The 20767-nt window shown below is 35.2% G+C and overlaps 1 protein-coding gene across 2 annotated transcripts; it reads left to right on the top strand.

The window, feature by feature from the left end:
* The first annotated feature begins 905 nt into the window (after positions 1-905).
* On the top strand, positions 906-18531 carry LOC132108192 (reticulon-2-like). Of its 2 annotated transcripts, XM_059514807.1 has the most exons (10): positions 906-1053; positions 5130-5183; positions 6624-7112; positions 7825-8010; positions 13168-13375; positions 14088-14226; positions 16109-16178; positions 16405-16451; positions 17675-17733; positions 17846-18531. In XM_059514807.1, exons 1-10 carry the CDS (start codon positions 1023-1025, stop codon positions 17919-17921), a joined length of 1359 nt encoding a protein of 452 aa, XP_059370790.1. In that variant the 5' UTR covers positions 906-1022; the 3' UTR covers positions 17922-18531. The 2 variants fall into 2 exon arrangements, with proteins under 2 accessions (XP_059370790.1, XP_059370791.1); XM_059514808.1 differs by lacking the exons at positions 906-1053; positions 5130-5183; positions 6624-7112; positions 7825-8010 and adding an exon at positions 10627-10745 and having other exon boundaries at positions 17846-18464.
* Positions 18532-20767: the final 2236 nt, after the last annotated feature.

Genomic DNA, 20767 nt, shown 5'->3' with positions numbered 1-20767 from the left:
CACAAACAAACGCCTCAGACTATCAAATCAAGCCTTACAGAGAAACACACATTTATATATATATATATATATATATATATATATATATATATATATATATATATATATATATATATATATATATATATATATATACACACACACACACACACACACACAAGAGATATAAAAGTCTATGTTGCTGAATTTATACTCCACACGGAACACCACTATAATTTAGTATATTTAATCAGCATTTCCAATTTTCATAGCCATAATTTCATATCCATAAATTTAATTTCTGTAGCTGAAGTAGCTAAAATTGTGTAGTTAATTTTTATGCTATTTCTTTATATATATATATATATATATATATATATATATATATATATATATATATATATATATATATATATATATATAATAATTAAATTATTTCATGTTAATTATTTGTTTAAAATAGTATAATTAATTATTTTGAATTTTTAAATAATTAATTTATATAAATATTATTTATTTTAAATAATATGTATAACTACTTAATTGAAATATTAATTCTTTAAATAATTCTTTAGAGTTTTATATGTTGTTGTTTAACCTTTGAATGTGTAATTTTATAATATGCTAATTAAAATGTTTCTTGGGTCATTTTAAGGGACATGCAACATGTTCATCCAGACTGACATAAAGAGGATGTTGATCTGAGATTACAGAGAGCAGGCAGTGATGAGCTACACTCACATGAATGCACTCATACTGACACACACACACACACACACACACACACACACACACACAAACACACACACACACACAGTGGCATTCTGAGTCCATTGGCTGCAGCAGAGAATGAGAGAGCGAGTGAACCTGGGAGGGGCCGTCTGAAGAAGAGAGGGGAGGGTGAGAGAAAGAGAAACAGCAGTGCACTAAAGGAGGGAGCGAGGGAGGGGTGCATGAAGAGCACAGAGCGTGAGAGAGCGATCCAGCAGAGGAGTGCCACAGCACGGAGGACAGGGATGGGCCCAGCGGTGCCTTGATGGAGCATGGGTCAGGTTTTAGGGTTCTCCCACTGCAGTGAGTCTCTCCTTTGTCTCTGTATTTTTCTCTGTATGCTGCTGACGTGTTTTTATTCTCTTGCTTTGTGTCTGATGCATCATCTCGGTTGTTGTTGGCTCCAGCGTTCATTCACTCGTCTGTTTTGCTGGATTCTGCTGATGTTGCAGTGGACCTATGAATGCAGCATCGATTTAAGATTTGTGCTGTTTATAAATGTATTTGAGGGAAGGGCAATGTGGGAAAAAATAGAAAATCCTTGTCATTTGTAAGAATCTGGCATAATTTGGTGTAACAATTGCTACAACTGATTTCTTTTTCTACAGTTTGTGTAACCATGAATACTGAATATATTACAAATTATTTTCTAGTTTACACAGAAAAACAATGCATTTTTATTGTTATTAATTGATTTTAGTATCTAGTCTATCTTGTAAATCAGGGGTCTGTGGCTGTGCTGGCTTTCTGAGAGGGGAAAAAAGTATTTGTAAAACAAAAATACAATATTATGATGAACTTCCAAGCCAAGAAGGTAAACTAAACACAAATTAAATTTTTTTTAAGTAGTGCTGTCAAACGATTAATCGCGATTAATCGCATACAAAATACAAGTTTTTGTTTGCATAATATATGTATGTGTTCTGTGTATAATTATTATGTATATATAAATACACATATATACAGTATATATATATATATATATATATTTTTTTTTATATATATATTTACATGTATTTAAATGTATGTATTTATATTAATATAATTTATATTATAAATATATTTAATATATAAACATATTTTTTTCTGAAATATATATGCATGCATGTGTGTGTATTTATATACACATAATAAATATACACATATCACACATATATTATGCAAACAAAAACTTTTATTTTGGATTTGATTAATCGTGATTAATCATTTGACAGCACTAATTTGAAGTAAATTTTATAATGTACTACATGACTCAAAAAATATTATTTTAATGGCTTTGCAATACACTCTTTAAAATAAAAGTTCTTAGATTGGTTCCATGAACAATCTTTGACATCCATGGAATGATTCCATTAAACAAAAGGTTCTTCATAATTGAAAACAAACAATGGGGAAAAATGGTTCTTTTAAAAAGCAACAATGAAAGAAAATCTTTTGAGAAGCTAAAATGTCTGAAGGGCCCGTGATGACCTTTGATTTCCTTCCCCCACTTGACAGGAGAACAATATGTAGTTGAAGCTTAGCTTATTAAAATCATATCGAAATATTATTTGATAAATTTTTGCATTGACGTAATTTTACTGGATTTCTTTTATTAATATATATATATATATATATATATATATATATATATATATATAATGAATATATAATGAATCTTTCCATTATAAAAAAAACTATATATATATATATATATATACATATATAAAATAAAGTTGGAAATAATTATTTTGTCTCACAGCCCATAAAAAAACTTCTATTACATCTGTTTCATGTTCTATCACATTAGTATGAACCCCCCTATTGGAACCTTTCTTTTTAAGATTGCATGTGAGTATGTAAATGTAATATAATAAGGCACTAAATGTATGAATTTATAGACCAGATGCATAATGACAGAGAACTGAAAAGGAAACCTCTGACTTAAAGATCTGAAGAAAGCTTTGTGTCTCAGTTTGTTTTACTCATCGCATTGAGCAAAACATGAAATGGAGGCTCAGAGGCTTTTATCACAGGTCTCTTTTATGGATGCCCATAATATTCAAATAGACTTGAGCCGGCTAAGGCTGATTCACTTTGCAGTTGATTCTTGGCAGGAACTGCCCACTTTAAGAAAAGGTCTGTATGACCAACAGCAACTATTTGAAAAGAGCATGTAGTGTTAAAGGGTTAGTTCATCAAAAAATAACAATTATGTCATTAATGACTCACCCTCATGTCGTTCCAAACCCGTAAGACCTCCGTTCATCTTCGGAACACAGTTTAAGATATTTTAGATTTAGTCCGAGAGTTCTCAGTCCCTCCATTGAAGCTGTGTGTACGGTATACTGTCCATGTCCAGAAAGGTAAGAAAAACATCTTCAAAGTAGCAGTTTGTGATATCCGGTTCACAAACAAATCATTCGATGTAACCGGATCTTCTTGAACCAGTTCACCAAATAGAACTGAATCATTTTAAACGGTTCACTTCTCCAATACGCATTAATCCACAAATGACTTAAGCTGTTAACTTTTTTAATGTGGCTGACACTCCCTATGAGCTCAAACAAACCAATATCCCGGAGCAATTAATGTACTCAAACAGTACACTGACTGAACTGCTGTGAAGAGAGAACTGAAGATGAACACCGAGCCGAGCCAGATAATGAACAAAAGATTGACTCATTCTTTTTTACGATCACCAATACTTCTTTCGGACAGTTCGATTCAATAAACCGGTTGAAGAAAACGGTTCACCGGTTCTTTTGCGCTTGACGTAATGACGTCATTTGCGATGATTGCCCTTGATTCAAGCCTTCGGTTTACCTGGGCTCATAACATTAGCACAGAATCAGTTCAGAATCAATCACCAAAAGAATCAGTTCAGACGCTCTGTGTCTCAGTCTGCTTCACCCTGAATCACACATGCGCAGCATCATCAGCTCCTCGGTTCTCGAATTGGACGCGTCTGACAGAAACGGTTCTTGACTCGAGAATGAGTCAATCGTTCGTTCGTTATCTGGCTCGGCTCGGCTCGGCTCGGTGTTCATCTTCAGTTCTCTCTTCACAGCAGTTCAGTCAGTGTACTGTTTGAGTAAATGAATTACTCCGGGATATTGGTTTGTTTGAACTCAGAGGGAGTGTCAGCCACATTAAAAAAGTTAACAGCTTAAGTCATTTGTGGATTAATGCGCATTAGAGATGCGAACCGTTTAAAACGATTCAGTTCGATTTGGTGAACTGGTTCAAAAAGATCCGGTTACATCGAATGATTCGTTCGCAAACCGGATATGACAAACTGCTTTTTTTTTAACTCTCTCTCACAACAGACCCGAAAGAGAAGACAATGCTGCAATAAAGTCATAGTTTTTGCTATTTTTGGACCAAAATGTATTTTCGATGCTTCAAAATATTCTAACTGACCCCCTGATGTCACATGGACTACTTTGATGATGTTTTTCTTACCTTTCTGGACATGGACAGTATACCGTACACAAAGCTTCAATGGAGGGACTGAGAGCTCTCGGACTAAATCTAAAATATCTTAAACTGTGTTCCGAAGATAAACGGAGGTCTCATGGGTTTGGAACGACATGAGGGTGAGTCATTAATGACATAATTTAGATTTTTCGATGAACTAACCCTTTAAGAGCAGCTTTCTCAAAAACCACAGTGGAGGAAATGTTGTAGACAGAAAACAGAAAATAGTTTCTGTCCTGTTATTAAAATTATGAATACTAAGACTAAGGTTATCGAAGATGTAGATGAGTTGGTTTCTTCATCAGAACAGATTTGGAGAAATTTAACATTATATCATTTGCTCACCATTGGATCCCCTGGAGTGAATGGGTGCCGTCAGAATTTCTTACAAACATCTTACAAGATGTTAATGGATGGATTAAAGTTATGTGGATATGTGGATTATTGTGATGTTTTTATCAGCTGGTTGGACTCTCATTCCAACGGCACCCATTCACTGCAGAGGATCTATTGATCAGCAAGTGATGTAATGCTAGATTTCTCCAAATCTGTTATGATGAAGAAACAAAAACTCATCTACATCTTCTTGGATGACCTGAGAATGAGTAAATTTTCAGCAATTTTGTATTATTTTTGTGTGAACTATTCCTTTTACTTATTTTAAGCTGTATAGAATTAGTTTCATATGAACTTTATAAACAGAATTTTTATCCACTTCTGAATTAAACAGTTCATGATGAAAATAGCCACATCGCTGGACAATTTCCACATTTTATTTAAAATTGCTATAGAATTCTTGTTGTGTTCTTTGCTGACCAGTTAATGGAAATATATTAGGAATAATAATAATAACAAACACTGGGACAATCAAATTTCAAGTGATCATTTGAAGAGCGTCATTTATTGCTCTCTCATTTCAGAGGAGTTCGGAACAGTGAGCTCAACACCCGACTCCACGCCTCCCTGCTCAGACGGTAATATTTTCATATACATTATATTTACACACATTCAAATATACAGTATGAGTCATTCAGTTATCTTTGCATGTTTTCCTGATAACCACATCTATTATAGCCCCTTAAAGGGACAGATCAAGTCAAGTCAAGTCACCTTTATTTATATAGCACTTAAAACAAAACAGATTGTGTCAAAGCAGCTCAAAACAGTCACAGTGTCAGTAATGCAGAATGACATTTTAAGGCAGTTCATCATTGGATTCAGTTATGTCATCTCTGTTCAGTTAAATAGTGACTGTGCATCCATTTGCAATCAATTCAACGATATCACTGTAAATGAAGTGACCCCAACTAAGCAAGCCAGAGGCGACAGCAGCAAGGAACCAAAACTCCATCGGTGACAGAATGGAGAAAAAACCTTGGGAGAAACCAGGCTCAGTTGGGGGGCCAGTTCTCCTCTGACCAGACGAAACCAGTAGTTCAATTCCAGGCTGCAGGAAAGTCAGATTGTGCAGAAGAATCATCTGTTTCCTGTGGTCTTGTCCTGGTGGTCCTCTGAGACAAGGTCTTTACAGGGGATCTGTATCTGGGGCTCTAGTTGTCCTGGTCTCCGCTGTCTTTCAGGGCTGTAGAGATCCGGGTGACTGCAGTGACCATCTGATCTGGATACAGACTGGATCTGGTGGCTACGGTGACCTCGGAATAAGAGAGAAACATATAAATATTAGCGTAGATGCCATTCGTCTAACGATGTAGCAAGTTCACCCAAAATGAAAATTACCTAATGATATACTCGCCCTCAAGTCATCCTAGGTATATATGACTTTATTGTTTCAGATGAATATAATCATAGTTACTGTATATGAAAAATGCCAATGCCCTCCCAAGCTTTATAATGGCAGTGAATGGGTGTTGATATTTTTAAGTACAATAAAGTGCATCCATCCATCATAAAAAGTGCACCACATGGCTCTGGGGGTATATAAAGGCCTACTGAAGTGAATTGATGTAGTTGGACAAGGAAAATAACAATATTTCCAACTTTATAAACTGCAATCTCTAGCGTACACTAACTGTTTTACAAGTTTTCACGAGAGAGTGGCATTCCAGCGAATGATGTAGGCGTAGCGTAAGCTCCCGTGAGAATATGCTAGTCTCCTCCTGGCTTATATCAAAATCCTCTAACATTTTTCTTTACAAATTGCACTTTTTAGGATGGATTGATGCACTTCTTTGGATTTCAAAATCTCAACACCCATTTACTGCCATTATAAAGCTTGGAAGAGCCAGTATATTTTTAAATATAACTCTGATTGTATTAATCTGAATGAAGAAAGTCATGTACACCTAGGATGGCTTGAGGGTGAGTAAATGATTGGGTAATTTTCATTTATGGGTTAACTGTCCCTTTAAAAGCCATCATCTGCATACCCCTAATCATACACGATTTTACCTTAGGTGGAAATGAGGAGTCTGACTTCCCAGAACTGCAGACGGCCAGGGAATGGTCTGATGACGATGAAGGCCTGGAGGATGATGATGCATGTCTCAGCAGCTCTTCCGTGTGGAGCACACCGCGTCAGAACTCCTTTGAGCTCACCTTCTCCTACATTGCCTTCTCCGAGAGCGATGGCTCATCGCGGAGAGACTCGGGACGCCGCAGGACCAGCGGGAGGGGCGGCCGAGGGTCACTGCTGCGCACAGACACTCTGGAGACCCAGGGTCCTCCGGACTCCCCTGCTGTGGAGTGGGACCCTCATGCCTTCTTGACTGTAGAAGGGGAGGGAGACGCGGAGGAGGAGAGCATGCAGTGGACTCTAGAGCCACAGACTCACAGGGTGGAGGAGTTTCAGGATAAAGACACAAGGACATGGGAAGCAAAGGAGGAGATCTCAGGCATCCAAATACACAACTTAACATGCAGTCATCAAGATGAGCAAATAACAGGTGCTTATGTATACAAAATGTAATAAGATGTGTGTTTCTGCATGTGTGCATGATGCATTTTAAAATAGCTTGGTTCAAAGCAGACACTGACTTGAATTAAAGGGACCTGATCTGGTCAGAAAATCTTTGGAGGTGGGGTCTTTAGTCTTTGGTCAGTAAGAAGCCACCAAGAAAACCCAAATGAAAAGCATAGCAATGCACTAAAATGTCTTAACAACTACATAGTAAGTCTGTAGAAACTACTAACACCCCGAATGATGGAATCTAAAGCAGGCTTTCTGTTTTGGCAAGTATACCTTTTTTTGAAAATTGATTAATAATCTATTGATTTTATATACAGTATATATATATATATATTACATTTTTATTTAATCGAATTTATAATAAAAATAAAACATTATTAATTCATTAAAATATTTTTACATAATTAAAAAAAAAAAAAATTTTTAATTATGTGTGTGAAGATATGAATAAAATTTTTTAATTAGATTTTTTTTATACCATTATTGCTAATTTGTTAGAAATTATAATGAATATAATCATGTTAAATAATGAAAATAATTATAAATAAAGTTATTCAATTATTTACAATTGTATAAGCATATATATATATATATATATAGATTGAAAAAAGAAATGTTTATTCACCGTAGATACAGTGTTATCCAGATCATGGTGTATCATGGTGATTAATTGTGAATTATGTCTGCAGTACCACAGCTTCTAGGGTCAGACCCTTCTGTTGCCATGGAAACCACCGCCACCCTGCAGAAGGTGGAGTCTTCACACACAACGCCTCCCACCACTGGACGAAACACTCAGGAAGAACAGCTTTGTAAGCAGCGCTACTTCACTCTCAACCAAACAGAGGGGCCTACCGTTTGCCTCCACATAGCAGGTTAGACATCTCTTCCCCTCTTTCCCAGCTCCTGTTTCACCAAGGCTGCTCTAAATGCCATATTCTTTATAGCCTGGTCATTTCTGACAGCACTTAATCATGTCAATATGTAAAACAGATACCAGGGATACGGTTTCTCTTGTTCACGAGAAGCACCGGCTTCCCACATGTGAACACAAATGCTGGAGTTTTATTGGAGAATAGAGTTTCCGTTGCCATGGTAACACACTCCAGGGCATGAACTGTAATGGGCTGATGCCACTGAGTGGATTCCTGGCCAGTCTGTCTTCATTATTGCACACAGAGCAGTAAAAGCAGAGTCATGCTTCCTGTATGTGTCATACGGCTCAGAGCCATTATGGCTGGCATGTGCGTCCGGCCTGGAGGTTAGAAGGGCGGTGGCTTAATGCATTCTCATGTGCACTGAAGAATACAGACTGTAAAGAGCCTTCTGTGTCCAAAACCTCATGTAAACAATATACAGAAATTGCCGTCATCCAGAACAACAGATGTTCACAGTCAGTCACAGTAATCTGTAGCAGAAACAGGTGCACTTTAAGAACATATCACACATTAAAACTGCACAATAGAAATAAAAGCCTAAAATACATAGTTCTCCACAGAAAGCACACACCATAGAGTGATGGGGGGAAGGGAAAATAATAATAAAATATAATTAATTTATTAGTAAATAGAATAATAGATCATACAAAAAAAACCTTACTTAACAGATGTTCTTGTGCTGCTACATTAGCAGATATATATACCGTACAGACCAAAAGTTTGGACACACCTTCTCATTCAAAGAGTTTTCTTTATTTTCATGACTATGAAAATTGTAGATTCACACTGAAGGCATCAAAACTATGAATTAACACATGTGGAATTATATATGGAATTATATACATAACAAAAAAGTGTGAAACAACTGAAAATATGTCATATTGTAGGTTCTTCAAAGTAGCCACCTTTTGCTTTGATTACTGCTTTGCACACTCTTGGCATTCTCTTGATGAGCTTCAAGAGGTAGTCACCTGAAATGGTCTTCCAACAGTCTTGAAGGAGTTCCCCGAGAGATGCTTAGCACTTGTTGGTCCTTTTGCCTTCTGTCTGCGGTCCAGCTCACCCCTAAACCATCTCGATTGGGTTCAGGTCCGGTGACTGTGGAGGCCAGGTCATCTGGGGCAGCACCCCATCACTCTCCTTCTTGGTCAAATAGCCCTTGATGCCTTCAGTGTGACTCTACAATTTTCATAGTCATGAAAATAAAGAAAACTCTTTGAATGAGAAGGTGTGTCCAAACTTTTGGTCTGTACTGTATATATATATATATATATATATATATATATATATATATATAAGGATATTTCACCCAAACATTAAGCTGATGTTATCCTTCCACATTCCAAATCTTCTTCCGAAACCTTCCAAGTTAATACTTTTTAATTTAATTAAATTTAAATTAATTAATTAATTAATTAAATATTACAACTTTTTTTTTGGAACACACAAACAATGAATTTCACAGTGTTTTCTTTTCTTTTCTTTTTCCATAACACTTCAGTATACACTCTATGAAGAACCTTGAACATCCATGGAACCTTTCTAATGCACAAAAGGTTCTTTATAGACAAAAATGGTTCTTTAGATCTTTTAAATGTTCTTCACATTGGTTCTTTTAGGAACTTGTTACTGAAAGGTTCTTTTAAGAACCAAAAACAATTCTTTTATGGCATCACCCTTTTGGGACCTTTATTCTTAAGAGTGTAGGGGCCAGTTCTTGCTATTAACTAGTTGCTTATGATATCCTGTTATTAACATATTTGCTGTTTATTAGTACTTTCTGTATAAAGCTCACATTCTGCATGACCATATTCTACATCCCTAATCCTAACTGAACGTAACTTACTGTCAATATGCAGCAAATTTATTGAGACAAAAGTCATGATTTGATGATTTTATGATTTGTTAACAGAGAGAATTGAACCTTAAAATAAAGTGTAACCTATTTTTCCATACAATGAAAGTCAGTGGTGTTTCAAATGGGCTTCATACTGCTTCAGAGTTCTCGTTTTTTAATTTGACATTTTTGCAGCGTAAACATACTTACATGTAAACCCTGTGTCCAACTGTTTTGTGCATTTTTTCCAAATTTAGAATAAACTTTAGAACCAGCTGTTGTATGAAATCCATAACCTGAGAAGCTTTCAGTTGTAAGTGTTGTTTATTATGCTGTAAGCAGATGAAAATGTGGAAAGAAGAAAGGAAAGTAAGAATAGAACTGAAATTTTCTATAAATAATTATATTAAACAGAGTATAGCGTGTACATGAGTATGATTATTTTAGTGATTAAACTGTGTTTGAACATTTTTAGTATGCTTTAGTATGATTTGTCTTCATCATAATAACAGTAGTTGACTCAAATCTAGTATACATACTAAAATCCAGTGTAGATATTAGGTAGGTATAACATCATTGATTTGTCTGAACTGATCACATGTAGATGTACAGTATGTACAGTGTATTTGTGAGTGAGTGTATTTGTCAGTATAACTGCCTCTGTCTTCTTTAATGGGGCGGGCACAATTGTGCAGATTTATTTTTGGGTTGTTGGGCCGGGGGGCTGCTGACAGAGCAGACCCAGCCAAAAACAGCTTGAGGGGTTTCCAGAGAAGATCAGGGACACAGGCGAGAGAGGGATCGGCCCATGAGGACTCCAAAATGACCAGTAAAGGTGAGGGAGCAGGAAATACACAAACTGGAGCTTTGAGAATATGATTATCTGAGCCGAGAGCACTGAGAGACATGAGTTAGGTAAATTTTATTTCTGTCTGAACCACATGGCAAAGAGATGGACGTTTGATCCTATGCTGTCATTGGAGTTCAGTCTATCGTTTTTACCATTTCTGATTAGATGTGTGCATCTCATAAAATGAGGCAATGTGTTTTTGTGCGGGATATAGAGAGTGAATGAAAACGGAAAATGTTTACGTTCATGTAGAAGTTTAACTTCATAATACATAATACAGTGGAGGTTATTCTCAGTTTTTATTCACTTTATTGGTTAATTGCAGCATTTGCAAGTCAAGTATTAAATTATAGACCCTACATTTAACTGTGCTACTTTCATATCTCTCTCATGTATCTTCATCTTAGTATCTTTCTTCAAGTTTATTTATTTGGTAATTAAGTATGTAGTCAGTCATTACCGCAAATCTAAATTCTAATCTTTTTGTCTAGGTTATAATTTAGTGATAATAACCAACTGACTGTATTATTGAACAAATAATCATGCGTTTGTTGCTAACGTTACTGAAAAACTGCTGAAAATTCACTAACCTTCATTCAATCTGACTACTTTAGATTGTCATTAGCTTTGCGTTTGTGTATAATGCCTGAGCCGAGCAAGCTTGTCAAATACGTCAGCTGAACCACCTGGCATAACAATAGACAGATTTGTCTAAGGCTAGAGGCTTGCTTTACATTACGTTTAGGTTATAAATAGTCCATCCACCTTCTGCTAGGTCCACCATTCAGAGTCTCACAACAGACATGAATGGCATTAGCGCTGAGGTAATTCTGAATGGATTAGCCACAGTGTTAGCCTGTAAACTATTGCTTTACTTATACAAGTCCCTTAAGACAAGGTACAGAATGTTTTCCTAGTGAATAAAACTGGCTTTATAACACTGAGAAGTGCTTGTTTTTGAGAAGTAAGGTTGTACTTATTACTGAGAGTCTATGTTTTGTGCAGAAGCCCTGAGACTATTGATAGGCAATGGGAAGCAGGTTGAGTGCTGTCAGCAGGTGCTTTAAGGGACCACTTTAAATTCTTAGATTCTCTTCCTTCTTACACGGACTAAAAATAGCCGAGGTCAGCCCAAAAGACTCCTTGCAATTTGTCTTTCTGTCATCAATAACTTAAACATATCCACCGACTCATTTACTGTAGCCTCAATGTTTCTGTCCTTCCTTAGAAGTTTTGTTTTACATTTATCTACATTGATGCTTTCAAAGCATCACTGTATTAGTATTCCTCACTGTAACATTCTGTTTCAAGGTTTGTTAAAAAATAGAGTTCTAAACAGAGGTTTGGGAGGAGCTAGTTAATCTAATCTCGCCAATCGTTATGCAGGAATATAGCCTATAAACAGCTGATTATCTCACTAACATGTTGTCACCTCATCTGCTGTCTTATATCTGCTCATTCTTTATTTTTTACATTATTATCAAATGCTTTTTATTTTATTGTGACCTTTATACTTTCAGATTTAAGATATTCTCTTACAGATAATCTCTATAACGGTCTGGCTCAAAAAAGTACAAATTTCATTCATTTTCGTCAGTCAAAAACTACATTACCCATAATTCTGCAGACAAATCTCCACCAATCAAAATATTTAATTAAAGAAATCATGCCAAAACAACACACTTTTTTTTGTCAGATATGCAATATGTTTTTGCCTCAAATCAAAATGTATTTGGTTCATGGCTTACAATTGTTTAACAAAAAGTGACTTTTAAAAAAAAGTATTAAAAAAAGAATGGGAAAAATACTTCTGGAACCAATTCTGTTTAAACAGTGGAAAACGACTAAATACTGTGCCACATAATTTGTAAAACAAGACTGTTTCTGGTTTGTATCAGCCACTCGTTGCTCTACATTATCCTTCACCTTATTGGTACAAGTTGATAAGGATGTTGTTCGAGATGCAACCCCAGAGTTAAGCCTATCCTTGAGATCTGATTGGTTGATCTGAATGTTGTTTCAGGTCCAACAAGGTTGTTGGTCCAAGAACATGTCCTACTTGAGCAAATCACATTAAGCTTCCATCCATTTTATTAGAGGTGCCCTCAAAACCCCAATCCGAAGTATTAAACTTTGACATGAATCCCACACATTTGCAATATAGTCATGAATCATATCTTGTTGAGGAGAAACATGCCACTGCGAATCTAAGTAACATTGTAGGAGTACATTAAGAGTATTTAGAGAACACCGAAGGAGCAAAATGATGTCAGAGGCTTTAAATATTTAAGCATCCACAAAGCAACACCCTGGAAACCACCCACAACCCTCCACCTCTGAAGATGTGTTTGTCCACCAAAGTTGTTGTTAAACCCGAGACTTTTTTTCTTTTTCTCGATGCATGCAGTGATGGACCTGATCTACTGGAAGGATATGGAGCGGACGGGGATGGTGCTGACTGGGCTTGTGGTGGGGCTGCTGTCCCTCTTCCAGCTGAGCATCATCTCTGTGGTGTCTACGCTCTCCCTGGCCATCATGTGCTTCACCATCTCAGTCCGAATCTACTACAAACTGCTGCATGTGCTCCAGCTGGGAGATGGGGTTCACCCTTTCCAGTGAGTCTCTGACCTCTTCTCCAGTCTTCTTCGCTGATTCCAGATATTTTCTCAACATATCCTCACCTTAGTACAAATAGACCAAAATACTCATTGAGTAGAGCAACATTATGTGGGGGTCTTCTATACAATAATCTATTTTGCCATGATTTTATAAGCACATTTTAAACATAACATCATTTTAAACATAACATCACACAAAGACTGTCTATAAGTGAAAGTAATTGTAATGTGTAAATAAGCTAAAACAATAAATATATTAACATAACGATTAAACTATTTAAACTATTCTTTCACAAAATTAACCATTTTTTACATTCATTCTTCTTTACTTAATAAAGTATACTGATTTAAATTTAATGCAGTGTTTGATTGATTTTTTATAATTTTACATGCTTGGAGTAACAAATAGCCCCAAGTTACGTCATTTTGTGAAGTTCTTCAAGAGTCTAGTTTATTGCATGTCACTTTTTTTTTTTTTTTGCATGTCACAAAAGTGTAGAAAATCTACTTTTGGCCATTATGAGAAGGTTTTTTTTTTTTTTGTTGTTTCTTTTTTTTTTTTATAGGGCCAAAACGGCAACTGTGCAACTGTTAAAGAAACAATTGTGGGCTCTGCTTTGGATTAATGTGTCATCGTAAAAATGTACCTGTACGTTTAATGTCAGTGTGTAAGGCCATGTCTCTACTGTTGTGCATTGATGTGCTGCAGGTCATATCTAGAGTTGGACATCGGTTTAAGTGGGGAAGAGGCTCAGCACTACATACAGAAGGCCATTGTGTTGTCCAGTTCTGCCGTAGACACACTGAGGAACCTCATCTTTGTGGGCAACCTGTTCAACTCTCTCAAGGTCAGGCCTGAGAATTGACGACCCTGTATAAAATTAATTCATCTGAATCTGTCAGCTAGATCAATGAAATATACTCCACATGGATGAAAAAGGATTCCTATCTTAGAATTTTGAATTTAGTATTTTTATTTCTCTCTCTGTGAAATCTCTTTTTGAGTGTTTCACATTCATAAGATATTCTTTTCATTTCTCTTGTTTTCCTGTCCACTTCTATTAAAATTCTCATCTTATCTTTTTTGGCCTCCTTTCATATTCAGTACTTGAATGTGGCATCTGTGGCTTTTGTTTTTGTTCATCATCCTCCTGAGACCCAGCTAAAAAAGGTTTATATATATAACATCTTAAGAAAACCCTTAGAAACACATTGTAATGAGAAACAGTCATAGCAAGTTCTCATATTTCATAAGAACATTTTACTCTATTGGTGCGTAGTGTCTCCCCAACAGAAAGAAACCAACTACTTTATTTTTGCATGTTTGTTCACATCTAAAAAAAAGTCTGTTATACATCAAATACTAATGATAATTGCAAAATAATATACCTAACTCTTTCTCTTTCCATGACATTAATAAATCCAAGGATGTTTGCATAACCACTGTGGCAATTAAAAAGGTCCTCTACAAAGGACAAAAATGATTTTCATTATTTCAGGCCTCTCAGCTGTGCACTTAAAATAATGCTGCTCACAGCTGTCAGTCTAATTACACTCAAGGCTTACCACGCGAAATACTTCTGACAGTGTTTTGGGGTGTATATTCAGGCATGTGTGGTCAATATTAGACTTGACATAGATAATCTTACACCAGAATTACAGAATCTCTGATAATATTCTGCATTTTGAGAGAAAAGTGCGGTTTCTAAATTCCTGTTGTGTTTGTATGCTACATTTTATGACAGCGTTTTAAAATGCCAAAACTAATTGTCTACAGCAAAAGTAAATTAGGAGATAAGTAAATAAATAAAGAAAAACATTAAAGTAAAATAATAATTAAATAAATTAATAAAGATGACATCATTATTGGGAAGAACTTGTTTCATATTTGGATCTCTGGGGTCCTTTTCTCACCCCTCCTATCCATTAAACCACAACTTTTATTTATATCACTCTTTTCCACATTTAAATAAATACTGGCATCACCACTTCATCTTCAACTGCAGCCCAGCGGCACTGTTGAACAGCACAGCAATCACCCTCCTCCTCCCTAGCTCCACTTGTCTACTTAATGTGCTTTGTAAAATAAAAATGAAAAAAATAAAAAGATTGTGTAAGCTATCTGAGAGTTGTCCAGAAATTATGTCTAGGAGAAACATCTGAGATATTAAATAGATCTCTTTAGTGATTTCTTTTGTATCGTCAAGGTTTTCTGACTTCGTGAATGGATTTTTTATTTTCACTATGAATAAAATCCTGAAGAGTCTAGCTCTCAAGATGTTTTTATGTCTTAGATTGCGCCATATTCATGAATACAGTGATGATTTAGTATACTGGAGGAGCAGTTATTTAAAAGTGACCTAACTTTGTCTTTCAAACACATCTAAATTCAGCCAAGCACAAGTCTTCAGCTGAAACTCTTAATAGTCCTCAAGTTTCGGGGTGTCACAGAGTCACACTGTGACCTGTGTGGAATGTGACATGGGACACATGTGGTCTTATGTAGTATGAGACGGGAGGATACAAGAGGGCCTTGTCTTGAGTGCAGTTTCTCTGGGCCAGACGCACTGTGTTAGATAATAATCCCAGAAAATCAGATCACACTGTGGATGTTGGGTTTGACAGAATGCTGAAGTGGCTTGAGGAATCAGATTTGTGTTTTCTGTACACCGGTTTGCATACACAACCATTTAGGAATCGAGTTATGTAATGTTTGCTTGTTATTCCCAGTTCTTGTTGCTGATGTATCTGGTCACGTTCCTGGGAAACCTCTGCAATGGCCTTACCTTGCTCATCATTGGTATGATGTCCAACTACTTTATTTTTTTTATTTTTCTTTTAGTTATGCGTTGTAACTTGCATTCAGTGGTTAATCTGTAACTTGCCAATCTAAAGGCCTCAGAGGTATTTGGATATTTTTGTTCCAATTAAATTAGATTTACTTTGAAAGATTGACATACTGTAGATTATGATGTTTTATGATCAGTTAATGCCAAATGCTTTTTTTGTCATCTTGTGCTCTTCAGGTGTGATTGCTGTCTTCTCTGTCCCTCTGTTTTACACAAGGCACCAGGTAACGCAATCTCTGTGGGCTTTAATGACAGTGACATTTCATCTCATCTCATTCCCTATGTATTTCTCTGTGTATTTTAGTCAGACATATTTATATATTAAATACTAGATATAATAAGAAACATTGTTTACAGATGTTAATACCATGATGGATGGTGACATCAGACATGTGTTTAACTAAGGGTTCATTTGTAATGTATTGTATAATGCCTAATAATAATAATAATGCAGTACCATACAAGTAGTCATTTTTGCAGTGGTATGGAATAATACAAACAATAAATAGATTTCTAAAGAAACTACATATATATATATATATATATATATATATATATATATATATATATATATATATATATATATATATATATATATATATATATATATATATATATATATATATATATATATATGGATGGATGGATGGATGGAAATCACATTCAAGTATATTTGAGTATTTCATAGCTAAATCTTTGTCAGTGCATTTGACAATAAACTTTACACAGAAAAAGAAAAGCTGTAGATGGCGCTATACTTGTTAATGTGGGCTTGCACTGCTATATACAGTATATATATATATATATATATATATATATATATATATATATATATATATATATATATATATATATATATATATATATATATATATATATATATATATATATATATATATATATATATATACTGTATATAGCAGTGCAAGCCCACATTAACAAGTATATATATATATATATATATATATATATATATATATATATATATATATATATATATACTGTATATGGCAGTGCAAGCCCACATTAACAAGTATAGCGCCATCTACAGCAAGAGGTGATCTTCTTATCCTATCACTGCTTCAAGTCAAGATGACTCATGATGTTTTTGATCATAATAGCTTTTCTTTTTCTGTTTAAAGTTTATTGTCAAATGCACTGACAAAGATTTAGCTATGAAATACTCAAATATACTTGAATGTGATTTCCATCCATCCATCCATCCATATATATATATATATATATATATATATATTGTGGATTTATTCAGCAATAAAGAAAGAATATATTTTTTTAATCAATAAACAGCCCAAAATAAAAGTAAAAAGCTAGTTATTAAAATTAAACATGAAATTCTGACCTATAAAGAAACAACAAATAATATTAACTTTGAAAATTCATTTTAATACACATCTATTGCTGCTCATGTCGCTCTCTTCTTTTACAGGACAAAGTGGACAGCTGCTTTATAGCAGTGCAAGCTCACATTGACAACATAAAGGACTTGTGAGTATAGCGCCATCTACAGCAAGAAGTGATCTTATCCTTTCAGTGCTTCAAGTCAAGGTGACTCATGATGTTTTTGATCGTAATAGTTGTTTTCTTGTCTCTTGAGCAGCCTTCATCGCCTGACCCAGGGTGGCGGACCACCCCCGGACCCCACTCCAGGTGGAGCTAAACCCAAAGCCCATTGAGACGCCTCGCAGAGGAGGAGGAGCTACACGCTGTCACTCAAAATTGTCTTAATTAGCAATTTGTGCTCAGCGTCCCGCCTCTGCAGCAGTGGGGGAGGAGCTAATGACACAGGGCCTTATATAGGAGGAGATACCAGGGAGAACCATGCAAAGAACAATCTTGGGTGAAAATCAAAGGCTTTGGAATTCTGAGAAGTTAAAGACACGTTTCCATTTCCACATTTCAGTATCAGTATGAGTGTATGAATGAAACACAGACCACTAGGATACTTGAACCACCTGTACAATAACAGCCCCTTGAGAGTTATCTGAATAAACCTGGATGACTTCAGTGAAGTAAAAGCAGTGAGGGCTTTCTGAATCCAGACTGACTTCAGCTCGCCTGCCGGAAATAGAATGCAGGAGCAGTTTCCAAATGGGGTTTTTATTTATGCCAGTCTCGAAATATCTCGTTGTGTTGGTGTGTGTGTGTATGCGTGGGCAACTTAAGCCTGTTAAAATACCTAAGAGCTATTAAAACCACAATGTTATTTTCTTTTTCAATGTTTTGTCCTCTTGGTATTATTTCAGTGTATGTTTAATTTCCAATTAAAGCAAATCCCTCTCGCCACCCTACAGTACACCAAAACTTGACTGCACTACACTTGACAGCTGACCTTTGTACAAAAACACGTCAGAAGAATCACCACGTTGCTTATCACTGAGGTCAGGTGACCTTTTGACCTCATGTGGCAGAATGAATCAGTCAAATGTCTTTGGAATCACAGAATCCCTACTAGATGGCATTTTAAAAGTTAGGGGCTATAATGGCTTACATTTACAGGAGTTCGTTTGGCACACAAAAATATTGTATGATGTCAGAAGACATGGACTATATGGATGAGATGTATTGACCACTTTTATGGTGCTCCAGAGAGAACAGTACAGATAGTTAAGTAGGTGATATGGTTCCATATAAGACATATTTTAGGGACCCTTGAAAAAAAAAAAGTAGTACCCTGTAGCATACTTTTAAAAAGAGTACTTGTTACAAAATAAGATGCTTTAAGTATGGTGTAAAGTTTATTGTCAAATGCACTGACAAAGATTTAGCTATGAAATACTCAAATACACATGAATGTGATTTCTATTTAAACTTGTGTCATTTAAAAAAAAAAGGTTTGTAATTACACATTTGTGAAATATATAAACCTTACATATCAAATAACACTATTGTTAAAATGCTAATCAAACTTTTACATGTGCTTAAAATACTTCTGTAAAGCACAACAAAAGATTATTAAAACATAAGATTTAAAATGTATTAGAAAAGCCTTTAATTTGACATCATCACAAACAGCACTTTTTAAAAAGGTTACCCTTCCTCCCTCTGCACTCTTCCTAATAACTGCAGGAAGCATTTGAGCTTTAATAGGGTTTAATCGAAGGCCTGAGTGGATGCTGATAACACTTTAACACATGCTCTATGTTGTAGTTTCAGTTTTCAATTTTTTGTTTGGTTTTGCAATATAGAGACTATTTTAGGACAAAAACTGGAACAGACAAAATTAGATAAAAAAAACAATTGGACCGTTTTATGCATGCTGGTAAAGTGACTGAGATTTTTTTTTTTATGTATTTATAAGTCCTTTGTATTAATGTAAATCTGGTCCCATACAGTCAGTTTAATTCAAATTCAATACATAGCCTATACACACACTGTTTCTCTTCATCACTTATTTAACCTGAACAATATACCGTAAAAAGTGATTATCGAATATCGTAATCACTTATGGAGATTGTTCCGATGAGGTCACAGCTGACTGCTGTACTTTACCCAGAAATGTGCTGTCTTTAAGTGCAGCTTTCCTGTTAACCTTGCCTTTCATCTGGCCATAAAATCATTTTCAGAGTTTATGACCTGATGATATACTTTGAGACCAATTACAGTAGATATGAAGTCTGAACTGGACAAATAATCACATCCCTGGTACGTTCTACATTCCAAATGGTGACTCTAGCCATCATCTTACATATATACTAACATAAAACTATAGAAATATACTAAAAGCATCATTTTGTTTCATAATATGTGCATATTGTAGATACATTTATTAAAATAAATATTTAAAAAACTCAGTTGTAAATATTGACCACTAGGTGGCAGAAAAGCTCAATTAAATGCACAGTCGCCAAAGGAGAAGGTGAAAGGGATCAGTCAGATATTATTCAATTCTTATACCAAATACAATATAGTGTGCTGTATATATGAACTGTACAGTTTTCCTAAAGACATTTTCATATTTTATAAACGCAACGTTTTAGTGATTTTTTTTTATAGTGTTTTGTTGGTCATATTTAACAAATCATAAACATAAATGTGCTTAATGTGCCACTAAGTTGCACACTTTCCTCTTGGATTGATGTTTGAAATATTTTTTGATGAATCTTTGTTTGCAAACCCCTTAAAGTAGAACAGGTGTTCTCTGAAGTCAAGAGGACCTGACGATGTTTTATCTCAAAATAAGTTTTGTGAAAATAAAAAGATGCATTCAAACAAAAATAAACAACCTTCCACCACACTTAAAGCTACAAAGCTGCCAGTAAGTTATGACTGTTTATGCTTGCAATAAATACGACAGGCTTAAAATGTAGGACATTACAGCAAAATGAAGCATATGTCATATAAAACAAGAGTTAAAATTGGAGAGTTTCTCTGAAGATGAAGAGCGATAGCCTTTTACATCTATACACACTTGCCGTTGTTTCGAGTGGAGTCAAGCGTTATGAATATGCTAAAGAGGCCACATGAAGAGGGAGGAGATAGTCAAATAAAGGCTGAGTATATAATCTGTCTCTCACTCCTC

The sequence above is a fragment of the Carassius carassius genome, chromosome 28 (genome assembly GCF_963082965.1).
Source record: "Carassius carassius chromosome 28, fCarCar2.1, whole genome shotgun sequence".
NCBI classification, from domain to species: Eukaryota; Metazoa; Chordata; class Actinopteri; order Cypriniformes; family Cyprinidae; genus Carassius; species Carassius carassius.
Note: the sequence above shows the minus strand (reverse complement) of the source record. Positions and strands in the feature narration are given on the sequence as shown.